Here is a 22,009-nt window from a genome sequence, read left to right as displayed (position 1 = left end):
CCCAACTGTAAGCTGTTCAAAAAGTATATGTGCACAAGATCAGGAAATCTTATTTAAATCTATATCATGGAAATGTCCATTGACTCCTGATTCTTCAAGGCTGATATTCCACATTGTGATTTAAAGTTTAAGCTGCAAATAAAGTGGTTGCTTCTAGCACTGATGGGGCAGGGGGGACTGGGGAGCAGTAGAACTCCAAAACGCCCATGGCAATATGAAATTCACATTGCCTGCAGTTTCAGTTCCTAAGGTTCAGTAGCCTTTACAAGCCACTGGGAACAAACATGTTCAAAACAGTTATCTTTGTGGAGGTTCATTACTGTATTGTGAAGAAGACTGCAGTAGTGACCGTACTGAATCAGACCAGAATTTCTGACAACTTGGTGCTTAACAATGGCTGTTAATAAAGACCTAGAAAGGAACTGATAAGGGAAGCTGGAAGAGTGTTCTCGTGGAGCAGCTTCTTTCTTCAACTTTCTGAACTGGAAGAAGTGCTTACATATTTAGTGGCTGTGGATGGATTCTTCTGTGAATATGTCCAGGCTTTCTTCTTTCTTTACATTTGTGTAAAGTTCATTTACTTGGACTTGGGACTCAACACATACTTCCTTTGCATTGTTTTTGGTAACTCCTTCCATTTATTTTGAGCATGTTGTCTATAGTTTCACCTAATGCTTGTTAATTGTCTTGTTAGAAGGTGCTGAACAGCTGTCTCTTGTAATTTTAGGAATTTGCTTGAACTTGAGTCAATGTAGCTGTCTTGTTGACACTGCCTGATTTTACACCAAAGATAGCAGTTATCGGAGAATATTTTATACTGAGTCTTTGAGCACTGCTTCTATTATGTATTTGAATGGAGCATGTGATTGTTTCAGGCTTAGCACAATGGGGTTTTTATTTCTTTGTGCAAGTTTGAAAAATGTCAAGAAGTCAGACCTGGCCCTTGTGGCTTGTGAAACTTGCCAAAGTGTTTTTTGGAGTCCGCAGTAGCATTGATTTCTTTTCTCAAGAGACTTCGAATGATTTGCTACTCATTACTGCACTTACAAGTATCTGAACAGGATAGCTTGATCATATTCAAAATTATATGGTAAATGAACAGATTACTGTTATCACTAGAATGAGTTAGGAAAATACATTCTCTTCTTTGGCAGTGTCTTCAAGAATACACTTGCCTGAGTGCTGTTTCCTGTTCTGAGGCTTACCGAGGATTTTGTCTTTGTCTCTGAAACAAGTTGGGAGAGAAAAGGGTTCACCAATGTGAATTTTAAGTATAGACTGTAGTCCTTAAGTGAACTCGATGTATGATGTAGGGCTGATTAAAAAGTTTAATACTACTTGTATCACTTCAAAGAGCGAGGAAAGTTGAGTCCTAATTGGCCCTTCCCTGCTTTTGTATACAAACTACTATAGAATATATAGATCAACGTGTACCAGGAACTTGATTTCTTATGGGTCTGGTACATAATAATAGAATGCTCACAAGTTTACTTCATTCCTCTCTTGGGATGAGTTGACAAATTTGGCTGATGGTTCATACAAATCTTAAGTTTCTGCTCTGCATTTCCCTTAGGGTAAAAAAAAAAATAATTATTAGCAAATAGTACAAACTTCCAAGAAGATACTTTTCAGATTAGGTAAGGACACAGTATATGCTTTCCCTCCTCTTCCAGCAATTCCCAGAGGACAGGACTTGAGCAGTTTTTGGCTCCTGGTTTTGTTTTTTCCAGCTCTGTGACTTCCACTAGCAAATGCCTAATACTGTGGTTCCAGAAGGTCAGTTCTTCAGAACTCAAGAGTTCATTCTTCATCCAAGTCCAGCCTCCTTGTACCTAATCCAGATTTCATTTACACCCATGCATTCTTTGAATGAATTCTACAAAGGCTGGGTATCTTTAAAGAACAGGAAAGCTACCTATTGTGAGGATTTCTTTTTAAAGAACAACCTGTGCATGTGTAGTGTGTGATTTCATTTAAGGCTATAATCTGATTATATTGTATTTAAAAAGTCTTGAGTGACAGGTATGAAAAACTGAAGCCATTTAAGTAGATGGATCCATTAGTAAGTTTGCCAGAGAATACATCTTGATTCATCTTGGCTTGCTTACCACCAGCTCAGTGCATAGCAACTTTTCTCCTCCATCTGTTAAAACCAGTAAGTTCAGTAAGTTCCTGTTCTATCTGTGCTGTAATGGAAAAACGAATGGTCTTTATAGAGACTTTGTAGAAGTCTCTTCCAAACAAGACTCACTTTTGTCAGATAAACTTGCTTGATATCGTATTCCAGTTGTACTACTCATCCTGAAACAAAGCAAAAATTTATATCTCCTATGTAAGGAGCGTTTTACTGAGGTATTAGAATAGAGCAAGATCAGTTTACAGCTGCAGAGACTGCTTATTACTTGGGAGCAGATCCAGAGAACAGTCTTAACTTAAACTATATAAAAATGGATTGCAGACTTTGAGTGGAATGTAAGTTAGACTTATTCTCCTTTTGTTGATATTAGAGCTCAAGTTGCATTTGTCCTAATGTTCCAATGTTAGAGATTAGTAAGGGCTATATGGCTTTATGTATGCTTAGTTTAAATAGATTTTCTACTAGGAAAACTCATTAATTATTGTTTAGTATAAATATTTCTTGCTGTTAATCCAAGTTGAGGGTCTTGTGGAAAATACTCTGAAGTGTTTAACTCACAAAGCATAAACACACAGATAAATTTGCCATGTGTTATCTGGTGTGCAGTAGCTATGCATTCTTTCATCATGAGGCAAATGTGAAGTAATGTGATAAGACCTGCAATGAAAGTGTGTCCCCTGAAGTTGCTTTACTTCATGTATGATATAAGCTAAGAATATATGTGTCTAATAAAAGGTCAACAGAGATGTGACAACCTGCCTGTTACTGAAATCCGTCACAAATAATTTTGCGATATCATTTGAATCTTTGATACTTCTTCCTCTTTCCTGCAACTGTTGTCCATCAGGACATCCAAATGACAGCCTCTGAGTCTCTTGGAATGAAGAGCATGGGGACATTCGAAGCTGCTTGTCAGTTTTAGTCAAAGTATTGTTTGATTTGTGGGGACAAAGCAATTTGTTTTTAGAGAAATTCTCAAACTCCACTCATCTGAAATCTTTGCAGGGACTTAAGAGGAAGAGACCAAGGAAAAAAGCCTATTCAAAGGGAATACATGCTGATGTACCTTGAAACAAGATTTTTTGGGGGGAGGGGAAATGGTGTGTAGTGCTTGCTGTATTGTTTGGATGTTCATTACAGTTTTGGTATTTATAAAGTACGTTCTCAATATAATTTTACAGCTTTTTTCAAAGTAGCATGTATTTACTTTATCCACTTTATTTTGCTTTAATTCCATAGTGACTGGGGTATCCACTGCTTACAGTGGCCTATATCTTGCAGTTGAATCCACTCAGAGCTGTAATTAAGGCATGCTTTTTTAATCCTTTTGGGATTTTTTTTCTGTAAAAGGTTAAAAGGTGCTATAAATTAGGCTTTATTTTGGCCTGCTTTGTGTTTGTCCTGATTTCAACTGGGATAGAGTTAGTTTTCTTCTTAGTAGCTAGAATAATGGTGTGTTTGTGATTCAGTGTGAATAAAACTCCATTTTAGAGTTACTTTTTGTAAACTTTCTATGGGCTTCAGAAAAAAATTGTATTGTTAACTGAAATTTGTTAATCCTTCCTGTAGAATTGTCTTGGATTTGCTGGCTCTGTCCATACCGTGTTGCAATCCAGCTTGATCTATTATTTAACTAGCACAAAATGTGGCAATCGTCAGTCAAACAGTAGGTTGTCTGTCTGTTTTAATAGATCCCACACACCTGATGTGTGGAATAGAGACCTTTTTTCCTTCTAGGGAGAGATCAGTCTAACAGATACTCTTATTCTTTATCCTCAAGGAAAAGAATTATAAAATCAGATTTCTTATTTGTGACACTCAAATGTGTGTTTCTGTGGATGCATATGTGCTTGAGGTTAAATGGTGTATTCCGAAGGGTATATGCTTTTTTAATGCATGAAGGTAAAGTAAGGACAGTCTATCTTCTCTGCATCTCAACTGCCTTAGCTCTCAATGGAATACCTCTGCTTTGATTTAAAAATCAGACCTGATCAGCAAAAACTTAGTCCTGTTTCTTTTAGTTCAGCTTTTTATAGATTTCATCTCTGAAGTTCATGCTTTTGCCAAAAAAATACTTGCCTTCAGTTATGCAGTCATAAAAGTTTGAAGTATTGTCCTTAGTCCAATGGGTAACACCAGCCAAGGATGCTTTTTGTTTTTACTGGTCAAATGAATCCTGTGTTCTCTGGGAGCACTTAGTCTGAAAATAATGCTTGATGGATCAGTAGAAATAGGTGAAAAAATGTGTCTGTACATTAAATGTGGTGTCAGCTATGGACTGGAGTATCCAGGATTCCTCTGGACACTTTTAAATCATGGGTTTCTTGCTTTGAACTGTTAATATTATCACAGGCATTTGTGCTATTAATGGAGCTCAACAAGGGAATGGTTACTATTGTCAACTCTGCTGAAGCATGAGACATAGCAAAAGCAGGGTTTGACACATAACCTCTGCCATTCAGAGGCTACAAATCTATATTGTCATCGCTGTACCTTTAGAGACCTTCAGTGCTGGTCAGAAGTAGTTGGTTATTTAGCTAGATGAGTTTCCTTCGTGACAGTCCTTCCTGTTTCTTTGATACAGGATGACAGAATCGATGAGGTTTGAATGGACCTCTGGAGGTCATAAAGGCCAACTTCCTTTGCTCAAACTGGTGAAAATTGGAACAGGTTGCTCAGGATCTTGTTCAACTGGGTTTTGAATATCTCCAAGGATGGAGACTCCTCAACAACCTGTTGCAGTGTTCAATAACCCTTACATTAAATTACATTTAAACCCTTTCCTGGTGTATTTCGGTTTGTTGCCATTGCCTCTTGTCCTGTCACAGGACACCAATGAAGAGGAGCCTGTCTCTGTCTTTACTTACTCCCCTCAGGTAATTATCTACATTCATAAAATTCCTGTGAGCCTTCTCTTCTCCAGGCTTAACAGTCCTAGCTCTCTCAGCCTCTATTCATGTGAGAGACGCTGCAGTTCATCCATCAGCTTTGTGGCCCTTTCCCAAACTCTCTCCAGTATGTCCATGTGTCTCTTGTGCTGAGGAGCCCAGTACTTCAATTGTCTGAGGGCTGAGCACAGGGAAGGATCACCTCTCTTGACCTGCTGGTGACCCAGGGGCTGTCTTTGCTGCAAGGGCACGTGTGGCTGGCGCATGTTCCCCTTGTTCATGAAGACCCCCAGGGCTTTTTCTGCAAAGCTCCTTTCCAGCTGTTGGGCCCCTGTGTGTGCTGGTGCCTGGGGAGGTTTGTCCCCAGGGGCAGGACTTGGCGTTGCCCTATAAACTTCCTGAGATTCATGTGTGGGCTCATGTCTCCTGCCTGTTGGTGTCCCTGTGAATGGCAGCGCACGCCTCTGGGGTATCAACCTCTCCTCCTGGTTTTGTGTTTCCTGCAAACATGCTGAGGGTGAGCTCTGTCCCATCACCCGTCTTTGTTAATGAAGATGTTACACTGTCCTGGCCCAGGTATTGACCCCCTGGTGTACACCAGTAAGGGCAGGTCTGCAGCTGTGCTTTGTGCCAGTGGTCACAGCCCTTTGAACCTGGCAGCTGAGGCAATTTTTCTGCACTCAGAGGCCTGGGATTCCTGAGGGCTGCCCTTGCTGGTAATGACAGAAGCAAAGGTGGCAGTGAGTACCTGATCCTTTTCCGTATCTCCTGTCAGCAGGTCCTCTGTCAGCCGTGGAGCCCTAGTCTTCCTTTTGCTGATGATATTTTTGCAAAAGCCTATGAACCATTCTTGAGCATTCTTGATCCTCCTTCTTGCTTTGATCCTTCTTCCTCTTGGGATCCTGTGCTCTACTATGTCATGGTCTCTGCAGCTGTGTCTGCCTTGACCTTCACTTCACTGTCTATTTTTTCCATGTTTGTAATTATGATGTGCAGCAGAGTGTTGGCCCTTGTTTGCTCCTTAGTAACCTCTTTCAGGAAGTTATAATCAGTGTACTCCAAAAACCTTCTGAGTTGCTTGTTCCAGGAGATAAGAGGGTAGTTCATGTTCCATGTGAGGATGAGGTGCCTGTAAACGTGCTTCAGTTGTATGAACAGGGTCTCATATATTTTGTCTTGATCAGGTGAGGAATAGCATACACCTGCCACAAGGTCACCCATGTTGATCTGCCCTCTCATCTGTGACCGGTTAGCTCTCAGCTGTTTCATCATCCATTGCAGGTAAAGCTCCATGCATCCCTGCCAAATAAAGTGCCAAATAAAGGGCACTTTTGCACTTTCCTTCCTCACCATCCCAGACCGTCCTTAAAGAGCCCGTATCCAGCCATGGCAGCATAGTGGCTCAATGTGATCATGGCCGTGCAGCTGCATGCAGACCACTAATTCTTCCTGTTTGGTCGTCATGCTGCATGTGTGTTGGTGTATGGGCATTTCACAGAGGCATCCAGTCATGCTGGTTTGCTAGAAAAGGTATTAGAGCTTCCCCCATCATGCTGTCCTGCAGGCAGCACTTTATATTTGTGCTTATATTTGAGGTGGAACCCTGGTTAGCTCTGTTTTTTTTGTTTACAAGGTATCTCTCCTTGGCTGTGGTTTGTCATCTGCCTCCCCTGATGTTGCTGATATCCTTCTCATGGAGCTGCCCCAACCCTCTACCTGCCAGTGGACCTGCTGCTGCATTGTACCTTCTAGGTGTTTACAGCTACTACTGCTGTTTTCTCCAGAAATTAAATCTAGCTGTGTGCAGCTTGTAATTCTTTAGCCCTTCCTTGTTCCCCTTTCAACCTGAGAAAGCACTTTTCTTTTATGCTTTGTGCAGATTTGCATATTTTTCTGGGGTTGTCAGAGGAAATTGCCATAGCTGGTTTCCTATGGTTTTACCTGACCAGGTCATTTATTTAGTGACAGTGCTAGTGAGGGCTGTGGGGAAGTGGAAATCTTTGGCAGCTTGTGCTATTATTGTATATCAAAGTGATTCAAGAAGTTCTTGGACAGCCTGTTCAATTTTATTCTTTTTACCATTAATTTCTGAATAGTCATTTCCTCACAACTGTCCTATGCATTGAAAGATTTTGGTCACTATCTCTTTAAAGCCTTAAGAATTTTTTTCTCCCCTTTCTTTGGAGGATTATAGTGAGTTCTCACTATTATCATGTCTGGTTCTTCTCCCTTTAGACTTCTTAAAATTCTCTGTATATATTCCACTACAGTCTGGGTTTCAGAACAAAATGTTTGTGTTATACAAGGTAATTCTTCCTTTCCCCTCTTTTTTCTTGTATCGTTCATTGACAAGCCCATACTTGGGTATCTGTACTTCATAACTAATTTTAAACTGGCAAAGCAAAACTTGGGGGGATATCTCATGTGACTGAAGATTTTACCAAGTGTTAATTTTTTCCTCAGATGAGTTCTTAGTTTTGTCGTTGTTTGAAATCCGTGGTCACAATTTGGATAAGCTGCTGTATATTGAGTAGTTTACGTATGCCTAGGGTATATCCCCCCCAGCATGATCTTTTAACTTGTAATAGTTTTGTATCTTAAAGATATGTTGCCCTTTGTTTCAGAATAAGCCATTTGAAAGGGCAGTTTTTAGGTGTTTTCTCAAAAACTAATAAATCAGAAATGAGTTTCAAAAGCTCTTCTGCATCTCTTCTGTTCAAGTCTTAGTACTGATGGCCTTGCTCTGTCTGAGATTGTGCAGGATGCTGGGCAGAGGAGTCCGTCTTAGGCTACATGCTGAGGCAGCAGGCTCGTTGTCTTGCAGTTGCCACGGTGGGGGAGGATTGAAAGGTTTTCCATCAGCCTTTATTTCAGTGACCTTTTCCAAGTTAGGAATAGCAGTTGACTAGGAAAAACCTAAATAGTCATTTCTCTTCAGTGGGTCCATGCAGTTTTCTCTTGAGTTCTTTAAGCTGAAAAATAAAGAGAAATTGAGAAGGTAATATTTTCTGTTTTCAAAATGCCATTTCTGCAAATCTTTGACTTACTGAGCTTCCCACGCAACACATATTTGGAATTTATTAAACTGCTGTATGTGAAGGCTCCCATGCTTAATGCTTCCAGCAGCTTGCATAAGTGAGGTAGAATGAAAGTTCGAAGTAATGTCAGCATGTGAAATGTTAACAAGTAAAAGCATGATAAAATTTTTTTAAATATTTCCAGGGACTTAATTTTCATCATCTACTTAATGCAGTAACTACATAGTTTTCACAAACTGTGTTTGCTTATTCTTTCAGGCTGAAGGTTTTGGAACAGTTGTTGGAAGATGTTAGCTGTGGATACTGGGATTGTGGAGGAGTGGTTATCGGAGTTCAAGGTAATAAATATAATGTCAGACAAACGCTGCAGCCTGTTGTGTGCTTGATTGCTGTAGAAAATGAAGAAAAATAGTAACCTTGGATTTTGCTGAGATAATGTGATATATGCAGATGTTTGCTTGAAAGGATTTTTTTCCTTGTCCTCTTTGGGATTACATGTTTCCTGCTACAGACCAGTGATGAATGGTTTGAGAGTAGACTTGACTATAGGTTTTCCTCATCTGCTTAGATACACTGGGAATGTGTTTTCTTATCTGTATCATGGAGTGCGATCCTTTGAAGGACTGCAGATAAGTGCTGTAAGAGCTATGAATAGTAAGTTTAAATACACAGCTTCCAAAGGGTTGCTAAAAAGATTAGATTCTTACACTCTTAAGTACTGGCAGAAAATCTGTTTAGTGTTAGAGAAGAGCTGTTCACATCAACTAGAATTTGTGTTCTTTCATAGTAATACTGTACCTTGCAATAATGTTCACGAGTTGTGTTCAGTCAGTCTTGAGAAAACTTCTTAAAGTATGGATTTGCAAACTGCTAAATTTCACAGTACTAAAATTTCACAGTGAAATTTCAGTGGGGTTGCACCTGTGAAACTCTTAGTTTTTGTCTGTTTACCATCCACTGTCATTACATTCTGTATGAAGCTATTTGCAAAATGATAAAATGCAGTGTGTCTTCTGGCAATTTTGTTGTCCTGAAAACACGGTGGTTTCCATAGTAAGGATTTCTTTGTGAAACAAGTTTTGGTTTATAGTAAACTTATAAACAGTAACTTGGAAAATTGTTGAAATAGCTGTTATATGATAAAATATATGTGTTATAGAATAGCTGTTTTGATGATAAAAATTGCTTTTTCTAGTGGTTATAATATTTTTATTTCAGACACTGCCAGAAGCGTCCATATCCAGCTATGCTACAAACTTGAAAGACAAGAGTGCTTTGATTTCATCTCTTTACAAAGTAATTCGGGAGCCACAGAGTGAAGTGAGTATATTGGATTTGTCACATGAAATGTCTGATGTAACACCAGCAGAAAAAAATAAGACCTTGCATGCTAGTTAATTGTGTTCTAACTACGTGAACTACAGAACTACATCAAAATGTTTGTTCTTAGCAATGACATACTACCGTGGAAACAATTCGTAAGTTTTGTAACCTACTGATCATAGCTAAGCTTGTAGATCATAATCATGGGCTTCAGCACTTGGGTATTGAACTGAGAAATATGCTAAGGAATTGAAAAAGATGTTTGACATAATTCCTTCTGTAATTCAGTATCACTTGAATGTGAGCCTATAGCTATCAGAAGCTTGTCTACTACAACTCAAGAGAAGAATGTTAGATAGGTTTGCAATCCTTTTAAGTTATTTCTTAGGTTTTAGGTTTTTAGTTCTTTTAAATACGTAAATATACACATTTATACATCGAATGTACCCTTGCTCAAATGATGGCAAAAAAAAAGGGGGGGGGAGTAGGAGGCAGGTTTGCTGTGTACCTGTGCAAGGAATGGCTCCATACCCCATGACAGCACTTGTTTTAAAGTGTCCAGCTGAGTTCAGAACATACTGAGCTGGTATTAGTTCTGTCTTGCTAAGGGTATTGTCTCACTTTCTACTGTCAAGTAAACCTTTGTGAGTTCTTTTAAAATTGCACCAAGTCCTTAATTCCTTGTCTGAAAAGACCTAGCATACTGAACCTTTCTGAAGTTTGAGATGATGCCAATAGTTGGCAGAGGATAAAATGCTTTCAGTGTATATGCTTTTAGAGAGAATACTGGTAGAGAGACTTGCAGGTTGTCCAACAAAGAGGAAATATAATTTTATTTGCTGCTCAGAAAAGTATTCTGAGTCATTCCAACTACTGAGTCAAGCCTGTCTGGTCTTCAGAATGCATATCAACATGTAAATTAATCTGATGAGTCTCCCTGTTAATAGACAAATTGATACTTTCATGTGTTCATTGGTTTCTTACTGCTTCTGGCTATCACTAGGTTTTTCAGGGACCTTAGTAGCAGGGTGGTCAAGGTCCTGCAAATTCTGCTCAAAAAGGTTGTTGGGATCATTCTGGAGGCAAGGTATCAAAGATTTCCCTGCTAGTGACACTATTGAAATGACAAGCCAGTGCTGTCACTGTGGTGTGCTGCCTTGGAAGAATAGTCCTGAAATCTGTATTTGGATCATTCTCCGAATACCTGGCACTTTGTGGAAAGGGCTACTTGGAGCTTTCCACATTGTGAAAATACTTGTAAACTAGAAATTAAAAAGCCAAGCAACTTTTTTCAGCTGTTACCTGAGATCGGTTAGCTGCACTGTGTAATGTCAACTTCTTTACAGTGTAGGGTATGTGCTGTCCTTCCTTCTGTGTGTAATGCAAAGGGGAAGGGTTAATGCTTGAACACTACAAATACTGCTGAGATTAAAAACAAACAACCCCATCTGTATGCCTTTGAATATATGTACTTCTAATATAATAATTGTCTGTACCTTAAAATTGTGATTAAACTTGTTTTGGGGATGCATGTGTTCTTTTTTTAAGCATTTAAGAAGTAACCATGTGTATTTGCATCAGTGACTGCATTTTCCTACGGGTTCATGTTTGCTTTTCTTATGGCTTTTTTTGTTTGCTTTTCCAAAAAATTAAGTCAGTTTGAGACAAATGAACTACTTGTTTGCTATAGCAAAGAACTATCCAATTCATAATAGCTTTGTTAGTAAATACTTTGTTAGTTACTTTTGAGGTTCCTGAGCCACTGATAGGTGAAAAATGTAATTCAATACAAGGAGAGCCTTCAGCAGATGTGAAGACTATGTGAAGAAGATGTGAAGTCTAATTGACTCAAGAGTCCCAACAGAAAAAAAAATTCTGAGGTTTGTTTCTTTACAAATTCAAGACTTTTTTGCTTTTTACCAAAAGCACTATTGCTGCCCTTTAAGATAGTACTCATGCAGGCATTTGCATTAGGAAATAGAAAGTGTTTGAAATGTCGTAACACATTTGGATGCAGCTTCAAAGGAAGAGGCATGAAATTGCTTGGATGTTCTTCTCTTCCAGCATTAAAAATTGTTTCGGTCTAGACACCTTTTTAGAACTGTTTTAGTGTAAAACAATATCTTGAAACAGCAACAATCATTAGTGCATTTTGATACTAGGTTGTAGCATGTGGTGGCCTTTTGAGGAAGCAAATCTGGTTTTGTACTGATTACGCATTTAAATGTGCTGATGTAAAGCTGTCTCAACTGAGATAATGATGTGAACGTGGATACCTGTCATAGCTATTTATGTTCCTTTTAAAGTTCAAGCACATCATTCTGAACTGATAATTCATTAAAAGAAGCATGCAAATACATGTGAAATATGTAAGCTGAAAATGGAAAGCACTTGTGCTGGTAAAGTTTTCTAGAAGGATCTTTGATATTCTGCTCTTAAAACTGATGACTAGCTTAGCTTGGCATGATTTTTTGCCTTTACTGTAGATTTTTCACCAATTATTTTTCCAAAGAGAAGCTATATCTGTCAGAAGCTAAAGGTTCCTCTTTTTTTGAATGGATCAGGTTGTCCCAAATTACTTCTTAAGAACAACCAAATTCTGCTGAGATCCTTTGGGTTCAGAAGTAACTTTGTGGGGTAAGAAAGTTGTTGACTCAACTTTCCTTCTATTCAGGAGGAAGAACTTAGGAAAGCAAGCACCTTTTTTTTTTTTTTTTTCCTAGCATGCTCTTCTGGTGGGGTTGCCTCCTTTGCTGCAGTAGAAGGAGGAAAATACAGAAGAAAAGTTTCTTACCTTTTTGAAAGCTTGCTCTGTTGAAAAACTGAAAATGTGAGCTAGACAAATAGCAAAAGAACTGAGTATTGTAGTTAGAATAAAATGGGAAACGGGGTCTGCATGGTACTAGCAGTAAAGTATGTATCTGTATTCTAGTTTTTAAGGATTTTCAGAAAGGTATTAATACTTCACTTTCTGAAGTGAAGTTTAGTGGCAATTCTAATGATTATGGTATCTTTTCTCAGTAAAATCTCTAAAATACATGTCTGTTTGGTTTGGATTCCATCATTTTCAGATTGAAACTTTTGGGGATTTTGTACGGGAATATGTTTCAGTGAAGCTTTGTTACTAGCCTGAACATTCCTGGTTTTGAAAGGGATTTAGTCTGTTTCTGTGAGTCATGTAGGTGAGTTGTTATGATGTTAGGTCTTGGAGGTAAGAAACAAGGTAGCAAAGCTAGTCCTTTAGGTATGTTACATTTGAATCCTGTCTTTCAGAGATTTGGAATTGGAGAATGTCACATTTTAATGCTTTTCTAATATACTATCTGGAGGTGATGAAATGAATTCTAAATAGCTGAAATCTCAGATTTCATGTTGTAAAGTCTGCTAATATAAATGTGTCAACTAGATTCTTTTTCAGAGGGTGGTTTCTTAGATAATAGGATCCTCCCATTTGTTATTACTTACAAGTAAATGATCTAAAAGATTGAATTAAAAATCCTCTTTTTCCCTTCCCTACCCCACTTCCTTTTTTTTAGAAGAAATCCTTTTACAATTCCAAGCTCAATGGTTTGCTGTGTTTGCTGCCAAAAAGTATATTTTAGTCCCTGCTTTTGAGTTTTTGCTTGAGAATTCAGTGTCTGGTTCATCTGGCTTTGAAAGTGCCTGCTGGTTTTGACAGTATTTTCCACTTGGGTTAGGAAATCTCCTATCTAGGTGACAAAATGAAAATATCAATTCCATAAATTGACACATGATAGTTAACACTATGTTTTGTCCTCTGGCAGAGGTGGGTAGTAGCACAAGAATGTGCATAAAATCTAGAAACACAGTGCAAGCTGATTGCTTTGTTGTTTTTAAGACTTTTAAAAACTTGTTGTAGCTCAAGGTATTACTTCCAGTTCAGTGCATTACTTCCATTTGTATCAGCTTAACAAATTTGATTATAACATTACTCTTGAGGCTTCCTAGTTCTGTCTCAAACTTATAAATACATTAAAGTTGCTAGAAGATTTTAATGAGAGTGGAAAAGTGAAATAATTCTACTATATACTAAGTGATTGTAATACTTTGAGTGCTATGCTGCTCTCCTCACTTGGTGGGTAAATCTAGCAATTTGTGTGTCCACTGTTGGAGCTCTAGAACAGCAAGACCTTTTGTTCAGGTGCTTTTCCTATATATTAGAGGTATTGAGGGCATGGTGTGAGGTGTGGTGATAACAAGTATCCTCTATTTATGCCTTTGAGGCTGGAGGAAGCGAGACAAAAATGAGAGAAAGGAGCTGTTGGAATTTTTCTTCGCATGAGATGGAAGGCTCTACTTTTATAATCTGAAAGTATGTTATAAGGGATGAAAAGTGTATAAGGTGACTTGGGCAGTTGTTGTGTCAATCACTCCCTAATAGCTAAAATGTAACATTTATTGGTGTACAGTTTTGTCTGGCCAGTTGATCCACACAAAGTTGCAGTTTCTTGTAATGTTTTATTCCTTCACAATTGTAATTTGTATTTCAGCTTCTGGAGCCAGTTTGCCATCAGCTCTTTGAGTTCTATCGCAGTGGTGAGGAACAACTACTACGATTTACCCTGCAGTTTCTACCGGAGTTGATGTGGTGCTATCTTGCTGTCTCAGCCAGCAGAGGTTTGCAGAACAGTGGATGCATAGAGGCTCTTCTCCTAGGAGTTTATAACTTGGTTTGTATTCACATGTAATTATTCAGGCCTGAAAATATCAGTGTGCTTTTGGGGGATACTATGCTAATTACTGGGGGATAATTAACATTTTGTTTCAGAATTGAAATTAAGTGATTTGAGTATCTCATTTTTGACTCTTCAAATTGATATCCTTGTCAGAAGTCTGCAACGTGAACTTTCATTCTTTTATTTTGGTGAATATTTTCTCTGCTGCTCTTGTGGTTCCTGGAAAGTGTTAATGCACTAATGGCTGAACGATTGAACTTAAAATTCTACTTGAGAGCCTTTAGAGGCACTACTTTTGAAGCTATTGCCCATATTTTCTGGGGTATTTTGACTGTCTTGACTAGAAAACACAAAAAATAACTTTCAATAAATTCTTAGTGCTCGATTGCTGAACAGATTACTTAGCTTTGAGAAATTAAAGGTCTCCTTTCATTTTGTAATAACCTTAACATCTTTTTCATATTTTGTATGTAAAGATAGTGTTTGTTACTGAGTTACTGCTTTGAAGAACAGACTTGTGAAGGAACTTTTAAGAGCACCATGTTTCAGTTATTACAGCAAAATACATTTAGTCTTTTTATGGCTATTATAAAAAGCTTGATGTTATGTCTATTGGGATTCTCTTCAGGGTAGCTTGTATGTTCTGGATGTTTTAGGAAGGTTTTTTGGGAAGTGAAACTGTGACAAACTTCAATTCTCCTTGGAACCTGAGGTAATTAACATGCTCAAGAGAGTCCCATAGTTTCTTACTGAAGGAAATGAAAAATTAAGTATTGCTAGCAATAATTTTAAATTAATTATGTTGTCAGGGGTATGTAACTATTGTGGCTGAACCTTGATATCATGAACTGGTTGGTTCTACCTTCAGCTTGGAGACATGCAGTGGTAATGCATGCAGTAGATTTTTGTCTTTCCTAGCTCTAGGTATAATTTTTTTTCTAATACTCTTCAGATCTTGAAGAGCACCATGAAACTTAATTCCAAATCTGATTAGAATGAAGAGTCAAAATATCACTATTTTTAGATTTTAAAAGTTTGGATGTTGCCAGTTTCTTTTCCCTTCTCCTCCCATACGTTGAGGAAAGTGTTTTCCCCACTGAAGCAGAAATAATATTGAAAATTAAAATATCATTGTTTTTTGAGGAGAGTGGAGGAGCTGTGTAACTCTTCAGACAGGAAAGCTCTATATGCCTTTTGATACTTCTCAGTTGTCCTTTACCAACTTGATATTCTACTTTAAAACATGAGTTTTAATAATTACTATCTGAAGTCAGTCCTTCAGCTTCCCAAGGCATGGACGTTAGGAGGTGCTGAAGCTCCTCTCTAATTGCTATCTTTGGATTATATGAAATCTGCTGCTGAAATTTAGGGGGAAAAAAAATTCTTTTGTGTGTGGTGTTGGTTATTGGTCAGGTCTGCTTTGGAACTTCTGAAGCTTTTTATTTGAAGTACTTTGGTGCTCTTCTCTGATACATAGGCACATCTTTTTTTGGCTTACCCATTAGTCTTCCAGTAACTTACAGGAATGGGAAGGCTGCTTAACACACTGCTATGTGGTATCTTGCAGGAAAGTAGCTTCTGTAAAGCTTTGCATCCATGCTTCTTTTATCTCCGTCTCCAAGTATGGAATTATCAGACTTGGGCTCTTGCAAATACTATGGTGTGTGCTACTATCAAACCATAGGAGTCTGCAATCACTCCGGAGCTATAATATTTCCAAACCGAATTACTTGTAGAGTCATTACTTGGTGTGTAAATAGTTTTCAGAACAGAATTATTGTGCATTAGCTTTCACAATTAGCAAATAGTGTATAATTTAGAAAAGATAACACTGTTTAAACATACTGAGATTTGCAGTTAGTGTTTTTAAGGTGGTCTACTTATGCAAATGCATGTGCCCTTTGCTAAGTAATTTGAATAGTTTTCAGAAAGAAAGCAAATGCAGTGTGATAGAAAGCAAATACAGAGGAGATTTCTAGCTTGTAGCTTGGATTGTTATAGTATCCCTATCTGTCCCTATAACAATTTCCTGGCTTTCTTTATCCATTCAACCCCATCCAGCATTCAACATTTTTGAATGTCTGGTTTCTGTAGTACATTGTAACCGTTGGTATCGTCTGTCTTTTTCAGGAGATAGTTGACAAAGAGGGACATAGCAAAGTCCTGAGTTTCACAATTCCGTCTTTGTCCAAACCTTCGGTCTATCATGAAGTAAGTGACATCTACAGCATAAAGTTGTTACTGATAGAAAAAGGCAGTATGATTTGTGGGCCTGTTTGTTAAGAATAAAAATTAGTTTTAGCGTGTTGCATAATGACATGGGAACATACTTCTCAGCCTGCTGAGTGCTACTAACTGGTCTCTAAGGCCTCTTCAAGACTGAATAGTCATGACTTCATAATATCCATGCACCAGCTATGTGGGTTTTTTCTATTCTGAAGCCATATACCTTATCTGGTGTAAAATAACTTCTCAAATCTAAGACAGCTAAGCAGTCAGCTAACCTTAAGCCTGTTGAAAATTTATGTACAAATATGGTGATGCTGATTGTTGTCTATTTTCCCTTGCATTGTAGCAAGACACATGATGACTGAGTTTTGAATGACCCTTTTTCTTTTAGCCTTCCAGCATTGGCTCCATGGCTCTCACTGAAGGAGCTTTATCGCAGCATGGTTTGTCCAGGGTTGTATACAGTGGACCTCATCCTCAGAGGGAGATGTTAACAGCACAGAACAGGTGAAATTGTATAATAGGATTTTGCTTGAGAATCACTAATTATTAATCTTATTTTTTATATAGCTATAGACTGAAGGTGAATAGGTGTATGCTGTGTTTTGTTGTGGTTAAACATCTGTAAATGTAGGTGCATTTACAGCAGTGCATATTACTGTATGACCAGCAGTGCATATTACTGTATGAATTGGAAAGGCTTACAGAACCAAACAACTCAATTGTCAATTTTATTGAAATAAAATACCAAATCTGTTCAAGTAACTCTTGCAAATTTCTGTGTAAACTTGTTTTCTTTTAAAAAAATAAAATTGATAATGTGATTCTAATGTTTCTTGTAAATCCTAGGTTTGAAGTGCTGACTTTCCTTCTGCTCTGTTACAATGCTGCCTTAAGCTACATGCCTGCAGTTTCTCTTCAGTCGTTGTGTCAAATTTGTTCAAGGTAATTTCTTTGGGTTGATTACACTTAAAATTGCATATTCAACTTGAAATGCACTCAGCTTGGACTTTCTCTTTAAAAAAAAGCTTCAGGTTTCCAGAAGCTACTTGTAAACTTGACTCTTTTTCATAAGTGTTTACAGCTGTATTATTTGCTTTTAAAGCATCTCTTATATAATTTTGGGTTGAGATCTCAAAATGAGGAGGGAATGACCTAGCCTATATGCAGTGCTGTTAAGTGGAGAAGTCAAATCAAGGGAACTGTTTGTTTCTAATCAAAGTGGTTGTAGGTGTGTTAACTAAATAAAATCAGAAAGGTCTTCTAAAATCTTGGTAAATTTTGCATTGCAAACTTGCTAAATATATTTAGATGCTGTGGAAGTTGAAACTTTCTTGAAATTGTGGTAGATTTTGAAACTATAAATACATCCATTCTTACAGGTACTTTGGGTATTTCTAAAATCTATTACTTCAAAAAACAAAACACCAAAACCTTACCTCAGCTTTAATTACAGTGTCTGTTTTTGATACATTTATTTTTTCAAAGAGGAAGAACTGGTAATAAATGTCTATCTCTAGTTTTTTGAAAGTAGACTTTGGATAAAGGAAAAAATGAGAATGCTCTTGTTAGCCCAGGAAACCCAAGAAAGACCTGGAAGTCAACTACAGCAACTTTATACCAGTCACAGTTCCCAGGTTCCTCACACAAACAAAACATAGTAATGGATGCCTGTAAGATTCTCTTCTTTTCAGAGGAATTTAAGGTAGAAAATATTTAAAACCTAAGGACAGTGGACAGGAGACTGATGTTGCTGATTCTGCTTGATTGGGTTTTGATTGTATTTGGGATAGATAATATTTTAAAAGCCTCCAAAAAAACCCCAAGCAAATTACCAGTAAATGCAAACAAGTATTTCTACTAAAAAATGTTGAATTATTTGATACTATATAATTCACCTTTTATCTTAGTTCTTCATTCCCTACTGGCTTTGATATTCATGTTTCTCTGCTCACTGAAAATCGCACCCTCACAGCATTTTAGGGATTCAAGAGAATATGTATCAGAAGACCAGAGTATCTTTCAGTATCCTATTTGGATGTGGTGCTGACAAAATTCTTAGAAGTATCTACAGGAAAGATGGAGAGGCACTCTTTATCAGGGAGAGTAGTGATAGGATGAGGGGTAGCAGTGGGAGGTGTCCTTGCCCATGGCAGGGGGGGTTGAAACTAGATGATCTTTGAAGGCCCATTCCGACCCAAACCACTCTATGATTCTTCCTGTATAAAGTCTCGTAATGTTTTTGTTTCCTTGCATGCTGTCACTAGCATGGCTTCCTGTCCTTCCTGATGAAGTGTTTAAAATCTTTTTTTAGTTGTTGTTTGGAGATACGCTGATATCGGCATGAAGAGTCAAATCTAGATCACACTAGGTGCAAAGTACATACTGGGAGAGTTGCTGAGCCAAAGAGATCTTGGGGGTGCTGTCTGCATTGTGTGTGGTTTTTTGTTGTTGTTTGTGTTTTTGGGGGGTTTTGGGTTTTTTTTTAAGTAACCAAAGCAGAAGCTGAGTTGCAGGATAGAGAAGAAGAGGGGGGGGGAAAGTACAGAAGGTTAGTGGCAAGGTTAGTAATAATAAAAAAAGGCTCCTGAAATAGCTATTACAGATGTAATTTGAAAGGTACTACAATACAATCTTAACACTTTTTTTTCCTGGGAAAAAGTAGGTGTAAGAGTAATTTTACAAGATTCCTGGTATTGAAGCTGAAGAATTGAAGCTTTCTAAGACTGAACCTTCTAGTCTGTATTTTGGAGAAGGGAATAGTTTGCTTAATATCATTAAATGTCCAGTAATAGACAATGAGTTGAATATTTAACTACACAATATCTTTAATTTCTAAAATGCTTAGCCTACAGAACCAGATGTGGAATTTAGTTCAGAACTAAATTCTAAAGCTGACTTAATGACTTTTAGAACAGTTTTATGAATGTGACACTTCTGGTCTCTGTTTGAAAACTTGTATGCAGCTTCCGTATTTTTTGCAATGACACTTATGCTTCTGTCTGTAACGTTAGTAGTTGCTATGCTGCTTTATTTCCTTAAATACGATTAACTTATTTTTTGTCTGTTCTGCAGCAAATGCATGGATTCAGAATGACTTTTACTGGCAGTTTTCTTTCGAGTTCCACAGTTTCGAGTGGCATGAGCGTCTAGGATGTCCCTCTTTTGAAGGATTTGAGCTCTGCCAGTAGAGGGCATACTCTTCTTCTGTAGTAAGAAATAGTCTGCTTCAGCACAGGGCTGTTGATGGATACCTTCCTGTGGGTCTCTTGTAGTTAAAATGTACACCAAACACCTAGCTTTGCAGTGCTTTATAGAAAGGTGGCTCTGCATTGTTTGCTAATGACAGTGCGTGATTTCTTTAGAATTTGTGTCTGTGGATATCCTCGCCAACAAGTGAGAAAGTACAAGGGAGTCAACAGTAGGATTCCAGTTTCGTCCGAATTCATGGTGCAAATGCTAACAGGGATTTATTATGCCTTGTAAGTTGTTTTTTTATATGCATACAAAATAATGTCAGCTTAATTTCTACACTCATTTAGGCATGCTACCTTTGAAATGTTTATTGTCTAGTTGACAGATGCTGTGCCTAGCAATAAGGTCCTCAAAAATAGAACATAGTTCTCTAACTAGTTAGCTGAATTAATCTATGTAATACTCGGGTAAGAGGGCTAGAGTAGCATTTAATAGGTATAACTGCTGATGTGTAAAAATCTTAAAAAAAAAAAAAAAGTTTTCCAACCATTGTCTGTTTTTGCATGCTTAGTTTTGATATCAGTTGTGTTAAAGAAAAAAGGTCTTATTCTTTTTCTGAAATGCTTATGTCATCAACCTTTGATAGTCATGTTAATGTGTGAAGCTCTCCTCTTATCTGAAATAGAGACTAGTAACACAGGAATACTCAGAAGGTGGCATAACAGCAAAACAATTGCGTTTGAATTTCAGAATATTTCACGACTAGCTGATCAATGACTAATTATGTAATTTTTAAACTCATCAAAGTGGCCAATGAAAATTAAACAGTTTCCATAGATGCTACTTCCGAACAAGTTCTCTAAATAGCAGGCTTACTGCTAATGTACGCAATTAGTTCAACTCCTCTAAACTGAGCTCTCAAGGAATACTAAATCTGTGAAGGTTATGTGACCAAGAAGGTTCATCTGTTGATGTAGATGCTTATTATTATGTATATATTTACTTTTGTAGTTATAATGGAGAATGGGATCTGGCTCGTAAAGCTATGGATGACATTTTGTATAGAGCACAGCTGGAACTGTATCCAGAACCTCTTCTGGTAGGTGTTGTATTACAGCATTTTTTTTGTAGAATTTTTCGTCTAGGAAATCCTTCCTGTGTACGTGCGTGATCTGACATCACACCAGGAACCTAAATCCCATGAGGTCTATATGGCTATGCTCGTGTGAATAGCTAGATCTGCAAGTGTACACACACGTGCACAGGTATTTTCAGTGCACTTAGTTATTTTGACATCTTCCCTAGTGAGCCAGCTATTTTCAGTAGAAAGCTTCTAAGTCTTGAAAGCTTAGATTGTAGTTCAGAAGCACACTGAAGTTAATGTTAAGTAATAGCCATATCTTTAACCTGGAAACTTTGTTTTAAAAAGTGACAGGTATTAAATGCAACTTAGTTCTGAGAGGTAATTGCAACCAGCATTCTTTATAACCTGTGCAAAAAGCTAGTGTGCTTTTTGACCTTAAACTGCGATTGTACACAGTATTCTTCTTGGGGTGGTAAGAATCCTCTGACAGAATTCTTCTAAAATTTGGATCTTCATGTTAAGAACTTAACTGCATCTTTTCTGTTCTAGGTTGCTAATGCAATAAAAGCTTCACTGCCTCAGGGTGCCATGAAATCTAGTAAAGAAGGTACAAGATGCATTCAGGTTGAAATTACACCTACATCATCCAGAATATCAAGAAATGCTGTGACTAGCATGTCTATCCGGGGGCATAGATGGAAAAGGCATGGTAAGAAGCACATTCTGCAATGAGTTCTCAGCTTTTTACATGTGTTTAAAATAATATTGATAATTTTGTTATTGCACATCTTTATTGCTAGTAAGCAAACAGCAGTTCAGAAGTTTTTATTTTCTTAACCGGTGAATGGGAATCTTAACGCAGTTCAGATGAAGTATATTCTTTATTTCCTTAATAATGTTTAAAAAAAACCCAACACACAAAAAACCTTTTTGTTAAAGGGAGCTGTACAAAGTTATTGATTCTTTAAAGAGGCCAATGTTTCTGTTTTCTTCTGAAAAGTACTGTATAGTACCTGAAGCAAAGCAAATATTGAACAACTTTACTGCAGAACCTCATCTGTCTTACCTTACTTAAATAAAAATTGGATTTAAGGGTAGAAGGATAAATTATTATGTTTTGGTGTTGTGGTTTAGTCCTGGCCAAAAGTAAGCACCACACACCACTTTCTTACTTCCCCTCAGTGGGATGGGGGAGAGAGTCAGAAGAGTAAAACTGAAAAAACTCATGGGTTGAGGTAAAGGCAGTTTAATAGCTAAAGCAATAGCCACACATGCAAGCAGAGCAAAAAAGGAATTCATTCACTATTTCCCATCGGCAGGCAGGTGTTCAGCCATCTCCAGGAGAGCAGGGCTCCATCCCACGTAACAGTTCCTTGGGAAGACAAATGCCGTAACTTTGAATGTGTGCCCCCTGCCTT

The 22,009-nt window shown here is 37.7% G+C and overlaps 1 protein-coding gene across 1 annotated transcript; it reads left to right on the top strand.

The window, feature by feature from the left end:
- Window positions 1-8,327: 8,327 nt before the first annotated feature.
- On the top strand, window positions 8,328-21,300 carry FAM126A (family with sequence similarity 126, member A; the record flags this gene model as incomplete). Its single annotated transcript, XM_010074051.1, has 9 exons — window positions 8,328-8,401; window positions 9,282-9,383; window positions 13,898-14,077; window positions 16,214-16,294; window positions 16,704-16,819; window positions 17,162-17,257; window positions 19,678-19,794; window positions 20,519-20,606; window positions 21,141-21,300. Coding segments are annotated over exons 1-9 (991 nt in total), but the record flags the coding sequence as incomplete, so codon positions are not given.
- Window positions 21,301-22,009: the final 709 nt, after the last annotated feature.

The sequence above is a fragment of the Pterocles gutturalis genome, unplaced genomic scaffold (genome assembly GCF_000699245.1).
Source record: "Pterocles gutturalis isolate BGI_N339 unplaced genomic scaffold, ASM69924v1 scaffold4572, whole genome shotgun sequence".
Classification (NCBI taxonomy): Eukaryota; Metazoa; Chordata; class Aves; order Pterocliformes; family Pteroclidae; genus Pterocles; species Pterocles gutturalis.
This window is presented reverse-complemented; position numbering and strand designations above follow the sequence as displayed.